Source organism: Ranitomeya variabilis, chromosome 5 (genome assembly GCF_051348905.1).
Source record: "Ranitomeya variabilis isolate aRanVar5 chromosome 5, aRanVar5.hap1, whole genome shotgun sequence".
Taxonomy (NCBI): Eukaryota; Metazoa; Chordata; class Amphibia; order Anura; family Dendrobatidae; genus Ranitomeya; species Ranitomeya variabilis.
Window position 1 is genome coordinate 243,216,967 of NC_135236.1, and position 12,759 is coordinate 243,229,725.

The 12,759-nt window shown below is 45.5% G+C and overlaps 1 protein-coding gene across 2 annotated transcripts in view; it reads right to left on the reverse strand.

Moving 5' to 3' along the window:
• SORD (sorbitol dehydrogenase) overlaps positions 1–12,759 on the reverse strand; it is an 80,127-nt gene that overhangs the window by 39,786 nt on the left and 27,582 nt on the right. For both annotated transcript variants that reach the window (XM_077263946.1, XM_077263947.1), the window contains exon 4: positions 7,520–7,684. In XM_077263946.1, coding sequence (XP_077120061.1) covers positions 7,520–7,684 — 165 coding nt within the window. The remainder of the gene's footprint in view (positions 1–7,519; positions 7,685–12,759) is intronic.

Here is a 12,759-nt window from a genome sequence, read left to right on the forward strand (position 1 = left end):
ATACCGCAGGGAGGCAGGAACCATGTGGGAGAAAACCGGCATCAGGATGCTATGGGCGCCGCCATCTTGGATCGACTGCGCATGCGCAGACACCCGGCGACCCGGAAGCGGCTGCTCTCCGCCCCCTCACGTCACTGCACCCGGAAACGCTCCAGCACACGCTGAGAGCGGTGCAGGACGCCGGGAACGGACCGCAGCGCTCCGGGAGTTCACCCAGACAGCCCTGACGCCGGCACTCCACATTCACCGCACCGCTGCACCACCAATGGATATACTTACCGGCGCCGACGCTGATGGAGGCAGGAAATCCTCCGGACTCCGCTCCCTGCTGCGAACGCCACCGCGTGCAGTCCAGCCAGGACCACCGTGGCGTCTCCAGGGTTCTCCGCACCGGCCGAGGTAGGAGACCCCCCCGCTACCAGATTCAGTCCGGCCGGCCTGGGCTCCTTTAGTTAATCTGTAGGCACCCGTCCCTTTAGGAACAGGAAACCAACTGATGCAGGGGAGAGGTGCCGCCCTTTTGTATCTGTAGGTTTCCTGTTCCTAATGGGCGGATCCCCTCTCTCGTCGTGCTGTCATGGGAGTCCGAGTAAACAAAGGTTTCTGTACCAAATAATTAAGTTCCGCTTTTCTATTGTATCAAATAATTATTTTATGCGATAATGCTAACTCATTATGTGAAAATCATACAACGTGATTTTCTGGATTTTTTTTAACCCCTTCACACCAAAGCCTGTTTTCACCTAAGTGACACGGCCAATTTTTACAATTCTGACCACTGTCACTTTATGAGGTCATAACTCTGAAACGCTTCAACGGATCCTGGTGATTCTGAGGTTGTTTTCTCGTGACATATTGTACTTTATGATAGTGGTAAAACTTCTTCGATATGACTTGCATTTATTTGTGAAAAAAACAGAAATTTGTCGAAAATTATGAAAATTTAGCAATTTTCACATTTTTCTTTTTTATGCCCTTAAATTAGAGAGTTATATCACATAATATAGTTAATAAAAAACATTTTCCACATGTCTGCTTTACATCAGCACAATTTTGGAAACATAATTTTTTTTTGTTAGGGAGTTATAAGGGTTAAAAGTTGACCAGCGATTTCTCATTTTTGCAACAAAATTTGCAAAACCATTTTTTTTATGGACCACCTCACACTTGAAGTGACTTTGAGGGGTCTATATGACAGAAAATGCCCAAAAGTGACACCATTCTAAAAACTGCACCCCTCAAGGTACTCAAAACCACATTCAAAAAGTTTATTAACCCTTCAGGTGCTTCACAGGAATTTTTGGAATGTTTAAAAAAAATTGAACATTCAACTTTTTTTCACAAAATTTTTACTTCAGATCCAATTTGTTTTACTTTACCAAGGGTAACAGGAGAAATTGGACCAAAAAAGTTGTTGTACAATTTGTCCTGAGTACGCCAATACCCCACATGTTGGGGTAAACCATTGATTGGGCACATGGCAGAGCTCGGAAGGGAAGGAGCGCCATTTGACTTTTCAATGCAAAATTGGCCGGAATTGAGATCGGAACCCATGTCGTGTTTGGAGAGCCTCTGACGTGCCTAAACAGTGGAAACCCCCACAAGTGACACCATTTTGGAAAGAAGACCACCTAAGGAACTTATCTAGATGTGTGGTGAGCACTTTGAACCTCCAAGTGCTTCACAGAAGTTTATAATGTAGAGCCGTAAAAAAAATGAATATTAATTTTCACAAAAAATGATCTTTTTGCCCCAAATTTTTTATTTTCCCAAGGGTAGCAGGATAAATTGGACCCCAAAAGGTGTTGTGCAATTTGTCCTGAGTACGCTGATACTTCATATATGGGGATAAACCACTGTTTGGGCGCATGGCAGAGCTCGGAAGGGAAGGAGCGCCATTTGACTTTTCAATGCAAAATTGGCTGGAATTGAGATCGGAACCCATGTCGTGTTTGGAGAGCCCCTGACGTGCCTAAACAGTGGAAACCCCCACAAGTGACACCATTTTGGAAAGAAGACCACCTAAGGAACTTATCTAGATGTGTGGTGAGCACTTTGAACCTCCAAGTGCTTCACAGAAGTTTATAATGTAGAGCCGTAAAAAAAAATTAATATTAATTTTCACAAAAAATGATATTTTTGCCCCAAATTTTTTATTTTCCCAAGGGTAGCAGGATAAATTGGACCCCAAAATTTGTTGTGCAATTTGTCCTGAGTACGCTGATACTTCATATATGGGGATAAACCACTGTTTGGGCGCATGGCAGAGCTCGGAAGGGAAGGAGCGCCATTTGACTTTTCAATGCAAAATTGGCTGGAATTGAGATCGGAACCCATGTCGTGTTTGGAGAGCCCCTGACGTGCCTAAACAGTGGAAACCCCCACAAGTGACACCATTTTGGAAAGAAGACCCCCTAAGGAACTTATCTAGATGTGTCGTGAGCACTTTTAACCCCCAGTTGTTTCACTAAAGTTTAGAATGTAGCACTGTGAAAATTAAAAAATCATTTTTTCTTTCCACAAAATGATGTTTTAGCCCGCAATTTTTTTTCCCCAAGGGTAACAGGAGAAATTGGACCACAAAAGTTATTGTCCAATTTGTCCTGAGTACGCTGATACCCCATACATTGAGGGGAATCACTGTTTGGGCACACGGCAGAGCTCGGAAGGGAAGGAGCGCCGTTTGAAATGCAGACTTAGATGGATTGGTCTGCAGGTGTCATGTTGCATTTGCAGAGCCCCTGATGCACCTAAACAGTAGAAAACCCCCACAAGTGACCCCATATTGGAAACTAGACCCCCCACGGAACTTATCTAGATGTGTTGTGAGAACTTTTAACCAACAAGTGTTTCACTACAGTTTATCACGCAGAGCCGTGAAAATAAAAAATATTTTTTTTTCCACGAAAATTATATTTTAGCCCCCACGTTTTTATTTTCTCAAGGGTAACAGGAGAAATTGGACAACAAAAGTTGTTGTCCAATTTGTCCTGAGTACACTGATACCCCATATATGGGGGGGAACCACTGTTTGTGCGCACGGCAGAGCTCGGAAGGGAAGGAGCGCCGTTTGAAATGCAGACTTAGATGGATTGGTCTGCAGGTGTCATGTTGCATTTGCAGAGCCCCTGATGTACCTAAACAGTAGAAACCCCCCACAAGTGACCCCATATTGGAAACTAGACCCCCCACGGAACTTATCTAGATGTGTTGTGAGAACTTTGAACCCCCAAGTGCTTCACTACAGTTTATAACGCAGAGCCGCGAAAATAAAAAATATATTTTTTTCCACGAAAATTATATTTTAGCCCCCATGTTTTTATTTTCCCAAGGGTAAGGCTGGTTTCACACTTTCGTTTTTATCTGCATATAAACGCATGTAAACGCGGTAAAACGCATGCGTTTTTAGACGCATGCGTTTTTATAGAAAAACACAAGAAAACAAGAAAAAAACAAAAAACCCTACCCCTAACCCTACCCCTAACCCTAACCTGAAATACGTGGCACTGAAATACGTGGCACTGAAATACGTTTATATACGTATATACGTATATAAGTGCCACGATATTTCAGTGGCCACGTATATAAGTGCCACGTATATAAGTGCCACGTATATAAGTGCCACGTATTTCACGTAAATGCCACGATATTTCAGTGGCCACGTATTTAAGTGCCACGTATTTAAGTGCCACGTATTTAAGTGCCACGTATGTCACGTAAATGCCACAATATTTCAGTGCCACGTATTTCAGTGCCACGTATTTAAGTGCCACGATATTTCAAAGACGTGGCACTGAAATATCATGGTACTGAAAGACGTGGCACTGAAATACGTTTATACGTATATAAGTGCCACAATATTTCAGTGGACACGTATATAAGTGCCACGTATATAAGTGCCACGTATTTCACGTAAATGCCACGATATTTCAGTGGCCACGTATTTAAGTGCCACGTATTTAAGTGCCACGTATTTAAGTGCCACGTATGTCACGTAAATGCCACAATATTTCAGTGCCACGTATTTCAGTGCCACGTATTTAAGTGCCACGATATTTCAAAGACGTGGCACTGAAAGACGTGGCACTGAAATATCGTGGCACTGAAAGACGTGGCACTGAAATACGTTTATATACGTATATACGTATATAAGTGCCACGATATTTCAATGGCCACGTATATAAGTGCCACGTATATAAGTGCCACGTATTTCACGTAAATGCCACGATATTTCAGTGGCCACGTATTTAAGTGTCACGTATTTAAGTGCCACGTATTTAAGTGCCACGTATGTCACGTAAATGCCACAATATTTCAGTGCCACGTATTTCAGTGCCACATATTTAAGTGCCACGATATTTCAAAGACGTGGCACTGAAAGACGTGGCACTGAAATATCGTGGCACTGAAAGACGTGGCACTGAAATACGTGGCACTGAAATACGTGGCACTGAAATATCGTGGCACTGAAAGACGTGGCACTGAAATACGTGGCACTGAAATACGTGGCACTGAAATACGTGGCACTGACATATCGTGGCACTGAAAGACGTGGCACTGAAATATCGTGGCACTGAAATACGTGGCACTGAAATACGTGGCACTATGACTGTCAGAAAATGTTCATTAAATGGTTAGGGGTGAGTTTAGGGGTAGGGATAGGGTTAGAGTTTGGATCCCTTTATCACCTTGATGGTGGTGGGTGACTTTTCAGTGTGTGTTCTGTTTTTTTCCTATAAAAACGCATGCGTTTTTTACGCAAACGCATTGAGATCGGATGCCATGTCGCGTTTGGAGAGCCCCTGATGTGCCTAAACAGTGAAAACTCTCCAATTCTAACTGAAACCCTAACCCTAACCCTAGCCCTAACCCTAGTCCTAACCCTAGCGCTACTTTCACACTAGCGTTTTTTTGCATACGTCGCAATGCGTCATTTTGGCGAAAAAACGCATCCTGCAAAGTCATCTGCAGGATGCGTTTTTTCCCCATAGACTAACATTAGCGACGTATTGACACACGTCGCAAGTGTCGTGCGACGGTTGCGTCGTGTTGTGACGGACCGCCGGCAGCAAAAAACGTTACATGTAACTTTTTTTGTGCCGACGGTCCACCATTTCCGACCGCGCATGCGCGGATGGAACTCCACCCACACCTCCCTGCACCTCACAATGGGGCAGCGGATGCATGGAAAAACAGCATCCGCTGCCCCCGTTGTGCGGCGCTTGCACAGTATGCGTCGGTATGTCGGGCCGACGCAGCGCGACGGCCCCGTACCGACGCTAGTGTGAAAGTAGCCTAACGGGAAAATGGAAATAAATATATTTTTTTAAATTTTATTATTTTTCCCTAACTAAAGGGGTGATGAAGGGGGATTTGATTTACTTATATAGCGTTTTTTGGGCGGATTTTTATGGTTGGCAGCCTTCACACACTAAAAGACGCTTTTTATTGCAAAAAATAGTTTTTGCATCACCACATTTTGAGAGCTATAATTTTTCCATATTTTGGTCCACAGAGTCATGTGAAATCTTGTTTTTTGCAGGACGAGTTGACGTTTTTATTGGTACCATTTTCGGGTACATGACATTTTTTGATCGCTTTTTATTCCGATTTTTGGGAGGCGGAATGAACAAAAACCAGCAATTCCTGAAATTCTTTTAGGGGGGGCGTTTATACCGTTCCGCGTTTGGTAAAAAGGATAAAGCAGCTTTATTCTTCGGGTCAATACGATTACAGCGATAACTCATTTATGTAATTTTTTTATGTTTTGGCGCTTTTACACAATAAAAACTATTTTATATAAAAAAATAATTGTTTTTGCATCGCTTTATTCTGAGAGCTATAACTTTTTTATTTTTCTGCTGATGATGCTGTATGGTGGGTTTTTTTTGCGGGACAAGATGATGTTTTCAGCGATACCATGGTTATTTATATCCGTCTTTTTGATCGCGTGTTATTCCACTTTTTGTTTGGCGGTATGAGAATAAAGCGTTGTTTTTTGCCTCGTTTTTTTTTTTTTTTTTTTACGGTGTTCACTGAAGGGGTTAACTAGTGATATAGTTTTATAGGTGGGGTCGTTACGGACGCGGCGATACCAAATATGTGTACTTTTATTGTGTGATTTTTTTTTTTATTTAGATAAAGAAATGTATTTATGGGAATATATATATATTTTTTTCTTTATTTAGGAATTTTTTTTTTATTTTTTTTTTACATATGTGGAAAAATTTTTTTTTTACTTTTTTACTTTGTCCCAGGGGGGGACATCACAGATTGGTGATCAGACAGTGTGCACAGCACTCTGTCTGATCACCGATGTGACAGGCACGTTCCACAGGCTTGCCGGCGCCTGCTATGAGGATTCTCAGCAGACGCCGGCAAGCAGGGTCACCTCATGACCCGGAAGGAGTCCCGCGGCCATCTTGGATCCGGGGACTCCTTCCAGGTCACCGGAGCAGCGCGATCTCATCGCGCTGCTCCGGTGGGAGAGCGCAGGGAGCCCCCGTCCCTGCGCGATCCCCCTCTATGCCGCTGTCACTATTGACAGCGGCATCAGAGGGGTTAAATGCCCGCGATCGGCGACAGCGCCGATCGTGGGCATTGCTGCGGGGTGTCAGCTGTCATATACAGCTGACACCCGCACCCGATCACCGCGGCGCTCAGCGCGAGACCGCGGTGATCGATGCGCCGTACTAGTACTGCGGCTGCCACTAATGCAGTGCCGGCAGCGCAGTACTAGTACGGCGCATGTCGCGAAGGGGTTACAATTCTGTCTCACGGTTGAAGTGTACCTACGATAAAAATTACAGACCTCTCCATTCTTTGTAGGTGGGAAAACTTGCAAATCTGCAGTGTATCAAATACTAATTTTCTCCACTGTATTGGATATCTGTAAGGCGAAATTCACACTTGCATTTTGTCACTTTGTCCATCCTCTTTATAGGAACATGCAAATGGAATTAATGTCAAAAACAAATCTGTTACATAATTGGCCTAAACGGTAGCAGAGGGACCCCATTGATGATTATGGAGTCCATCTAGTTTCCTTATGTGTCAGTTTTTAGAAAGAAAGAAACTGTTTTACTGCTGTTATTCTTCCATTCTATCACTTGTGCATCTGCCTCAAAGTAAAAAAAAAGCGAGACAAGCATCCTGTACGTGGCAGCATTCCATCATTTTCATAATAGCAGCTCTGCAGTGAAACAATGCAGTTGTTAACACATATGGGAATATGTCTTTCAGTGCCATTTCCCTATAAATGACTAAGGCTACGTGCACATCTCTGCACCAGGAAGTATTCCAGAAGTACATGCTGGACAAGTAGAGGAATGTACACTTAGCATATTTCTAGGGAGTGCGCACTGTCCAATTCTGTGGGAACATGTCACAAATAATACATCAATGATGTATAGGAATGCAGGAAACTTTCAGTAACTAATCTATGCTGCAAATGTTTTGAAAAATGCATATAAAAAATGAATAATACTCATTTAAGTGGGTAATCATCACTGTTCTGTACCTGGTTTTAGTTGGGTCACTGAGGCTCCCACTTTTACCACTGTCCCAGAGGCTTCGTGTCCAAGAACCATAGGTTTTTTCACTATAAAATCACCAATGCGACCATGCTGCCAGTAATGTACATCTGATCCACATATTCCAACTGAATGCATCTGCAGTAAGACATCTACAAATAAATGGGATTAAAAAAAAATTATTTTGCATCGGGAAATGTCTGTTTTTAAAGGGAATATATAATCAGAAAATGACATTTTTATAATAGGTGTGTGTGACAGAGAAGCCCTCCCATGAATATTTTCATTCATTAAATGTGTGTATATGCATGTAATGTAGTGAGTGTATTAATATGGTCACCAACCGTCGCTCTCTCCGGTATCCAGCTCCGTTCTGCTCCTCTTCTCAGTGAAGTCACGGCTCATCAGAACATCTGGGTAACTCTATGCGTGAGCCGGAAGTCTCTATTACAGTGTAAGTCTATAGAGTCTCGTTCTGATGCTCCATAGACTTACATGATAAAAGATACTTCCATGTTACACAGAGCACAGTACGATTCGGAGAGATCGCAGCGGTGATGTCACAGAGAAGAGGGTCAGAATGGCGGTGGTCAAAGGAGAGCAGTGGTAGGCGAGTATAATATATCGACACTAAACACCACATACACACACATTTAATGAAAATAATGTCCCAGTTTTCCCTTTTTTTGTGCAATGTTGTGCCCTTTTTTGTTTCCACTCAGTTCATTATTCTATTTGCGTCTTTTTTTTTGTTTTCATTTCTGCTTTGTAGGTAGAGCCTAGCAATTCCATATGTTCTCGCTTGATTTATCAATTGTGACTTCTTAAAAAGTCACAAAATTTGGCAGAACTTCAATCTAGCCCCCTCTCCCGAGGCATTTATGAGTACACCAAAATTTTGACTCAGTTTTTGTGACTTGAGGCATCAACGTGCATCTTTAGACGCCAAAAGTCAAAAAAATGGTTTAAGAGAGGAAGCAAGCCAGTTTTTTACTTTATGCCAAATTCATGGATCCCATGCACCATTTTGATGAATTTGGCACCAAAATCGGCAAATAATACCATAAGACACACAAAAGGAATATGACTTTAAAAAACCCCACAAATGATAAATTGAGGCCATACTTATTATTCTTTCACAAAAAGCTACTACAGTTTCCTTATCATGAGAGACTGGATTACAATAACTGGTAAAATCTCTATACAAAGCTGATACCATATATACTCGTATATACTCGAGTATAAGCCGAGGTTTTCAGCCCATTTTTTAGGGCTTAAAGTCCCCCTCTCGGCTTATACTCGAGTCATACTCAGGGGTCGGCAGGGGAGGGGGAGCGGTGGCTGTCTAATTATACTCAACTGCTCCTGGTGCAGTCCCTGCACGTCTTTTCCCCGGCAGCTTCTTCCTGTACTGAGCGGTCACATGGTACCTCTCATTACAGTAATGAATATGCAGCTCCACCTCCCATAGGGGTGGAGCCGCATATTCATTACTGTAATGAGCGGTAACGGTGACCACTCAGTACAGGAAGAAGCTGTCAGCGCCGGGGAAGCAGGGACACCGCGCCAGGAGCAGGTGAGTATAACGGGGAGGGGAGCGCTGCGCTGCGCAGCGCGATATTCACCTGCTCCTCGTTCCGGCCCTGCTCCGTCTTCAGTGTCTTCTGTAGTGATGCTCAGGTCAGAGGGCGCGGTGACATGGATAGTGCGCGCCCTCTGCCTGAAGATGGAGCGGCGCCAGAACGAAGTCAAGTGAATATTGAAAGTGCCGGGGGCCTGAGCGACGGAGAGGTGAGTATGTGATTTTTTTTCTTATTCGCAGCAACAGCAAATGTCTGTATGGAGCACTATATGGGGCAAGTGTCTATATGGGGCCATAATGTTTGTGCAGCATTATATGGGGCAAATGTCTATATGGCGCATCTTATGGGGCCATAATCAACATTTGTGCAGCACTATATGGGGCAAATATCTTTATGGAGCATCGTATGGGGCCATAATTATTGTTTGTGGAGCATTATATGGGGCAAGTGTCTGTATGGGGCCATAATCAACATTTGTGCAGCACTATAGGGAGCAATTGTCTATATGGGGCATCTTATGGGGCCATAATGTTTGTGTAGCACTATATGGGGCAAGTGTCTTTATGGAGCATCTTATGGGGCCATAATCAATATTTGTGCAGCATTATATTGGGCAAATGTGTCTATGGAGCATCTTATGGGGCCATTATTAACCTTTATGCAGCATTATATGGGGCATATTTTAATATGGAGCATTTTATGGGGCCATCATAAACTTTATGGAGCATTATATGGTGTTAGGGCTAGCGGAACGCACCAAATAATAAGAAAGATAGAGTAAGGTGCGTTCGCAGCCCGGGATCCACCGTGCAGAGATGGAACCTGCTGCCAAGTAATGACAGACTATATGGTGGTACAATGTGGATACACACACGGGTTAACTTCACCCTGTGTGAAGGAAGCGAACCCTGTTGTGTCACAGGGCCGCGGTACCGCACCAAGAGCGCAAGCAAGGAGTCTCAGAACTCAATCCCAAGACACAGGATTTGAGTTCATATAGACCTATTGCGCTCGACACCACAACTGGGGTGTCAGAGTGAAAGAAATAATAATAAAGATGCACGAGAGTGCATGCGGTGCCGCACTGGCGGACGCCACTAACCACCCAGGCTTGGGTCAGGAAAGCGCTGTGAAAGTGCACGGCGCCGCACTGGCGGTCACAGCAATTAGATGCTGTTTTGTGTGTTACGTGCTGATGTCTAAGTCGGGCGCTAGATAGCAATCATCCACCTTACGCGAGCAGTCATACACAAGGGAGGGGATAATTAATGAACGACTTTCACACATCAACACACACACGTTTACACTAGCGCATGGCCGTGCGGTCATGTGAACATTTTATAGCTGCAGCATGTACAGGACCTTCCCAGAAGGACCAATGGGAGGCTGCCACAGAGTTGAGCACCTTCAGGACCTTCCTGGAGGACCAATGGGATCTGCTGCAGTATCTGAGCATGTGACCCACGATCTCCAATGGGAGATCTTGCCCTGGGCATGCTCAGAAGGGGAAAAGCAGAACTTAGTCCCAAAAGCGTCTGCTTGCCGCTGCCCAGCACTGGCTTTAATGGCAGAAGCTGGAAAAGCAGCAGTAACCCTATGCACAGAGTGAGACTGAGCAAGACGCTGGGACCGAGGTCTCCGCTGAGCAGACTCCACTGCAGCTGGAGAAGAATGGGAGACCGCAGCAGACAGGGTTCGAGATTCCCCCTGTGCAGCGGCGGGAACTTGACTCCTAACATTACCCCCCTCCTAGGGCCCCCCCATCCCTGGGTCTCGCTACGCTCAAAGGCTGCAATGAGCAGCGGAGCCTGAATGTGCTCTACAGGTTCCCAGGTTCTGTCCTCAGGGCCGTGGCCCTTCCAGTCCACCAGATAGTATATTTTGCCACGTACTACCTTGCACCCCACGATAGCATTCACCTCGTACTCATCCGTGGATGAACCCGATGTCCCGGCAGATGACTCAGAAAACCGGGACATATAGACGGGCTTTAAGAGGGAAACGTGGAAGGTGTCAGTGATACCAAGGCGCGGAGGAATAGCCAAATGGTAGACTACAGGGTTAACCTGTTCCAGAACCTTGAAAGGACCAATGTAGCGAGGCGCAAACTTAGTGGACTCAACTCACAGCCTGATGTTACGGGCGGAGAGCCACACTAAGTCGCCAGGAGCGAAGGTCGGAGCGGGGCACCGGTGAGCATCGGCAGAAACCCTCATTCTCTCCTTGGAAGCCCGAATGGCATCCTGTGTGCGGTCCCAAATGTCACGTGCATCCACTGCCCAGTCTGCCACCCTGGAATCAGTGTATGACACGGGCATGGGCACAGGGACACGTGGATGCTGGCCGTAATTAAGAAGAAAAGGAGTCTGCCCAGTGGAATCGGCTACGGCGTTGTTCAGAGCAAATTCTGCCCAAGGTAGCAAAGATGCCCAGTCATCCTGCCTAGCAGAGACAAAATGTCGCAAATATGTCACCAGAGTCTGGTTGGCCCTCTCTACCAACCCATTCGTCTCGGGATGATAAGCAGAGCAGAGATTTAGTTCTATGCTGAGTAAACGACAGAGCTCTCTCCAAAACCGAGACGCAAACTGGGGACCCCGGTCACTGACAATTTTATCAGGCATGCCATGTAAACGGAAAATATGTTTAATGAACAATGCCGCCAAGGCCCGTGCAGAAGGTAACCGTGGAAGCGGCACCAAGTGCACCATCTTAGAGAAATGATGAGTGACAACCCAGATAACGGTGCAGTTACGAGACTTGGGTAAACCCACCACGAAGTCCATCCTGACCATCTCCCAGGGCCTGTCTGCCACCGGCAGGGGGTAAAGTTGCCCAGCAGGCCGTTGCCGAGGAGACAGATTCTTGGCGCAGGAGACACACGCCCGAATATAGTCCCTGATGTCATGGGCCATATGCGGCCACCAGTATGTCCTCGCCAAAAGCTTAGATGTCCTCTTGGTCCCAAAATGTCCACCCACCCTGGACGAGTGAGCCCAAGAGAGAACCTCCGGTCGCAAATTAGATGGAATGAAAGACTTGGCTGGGGGCACAGACTCTAGCAAAACCGGAGCCACAGTTCTCAGGCTCTCAGAAGGGACAATAAGCCGAGGCTCCTCCTCCTCAGATGACACTACAGAGCAGCGAGAGAGAGCGTCAGCACGAATGTTCTTCTCCCCGGAGAGAAAATGGAGAGTAAAATGGAACCGGGAGAAGAACAGGGACCATCTAGCCTGGTGAGAATTCAGCCGCTGGGCTGTCTGTAAGTGCACCAAGTTCTTGTGGTCTGTGAACACTTGGAAGGGAAAGCGAGCTCCCTCCAAGAGGTGTCTCCACTCTGAGAAAGCCAAATTCATGGCTAGCAACTCCCTGTCCCCGATGGAATAATTCCTCTCTGCTGGTGAAAACGTCTTAGAGAAGAAGCAAGGATGCTTCCGACCTTGAGCATCCTTTTGGAAGAGGACTGCTCCAGCACCAACGGATGAGGCATCCACCTCCATAATAAATGGCTTATCTACATCGGGGCGATGTAGTATGGGAGCGCTAGTGAAGTGTGACTTAATCAAGAGAAAGGCCTTGGAGACCTCTTCTGACCACAACTTGGGATTTGCTCCCTTCTTGGTGAGGGCAACCAAGGGAGCTAC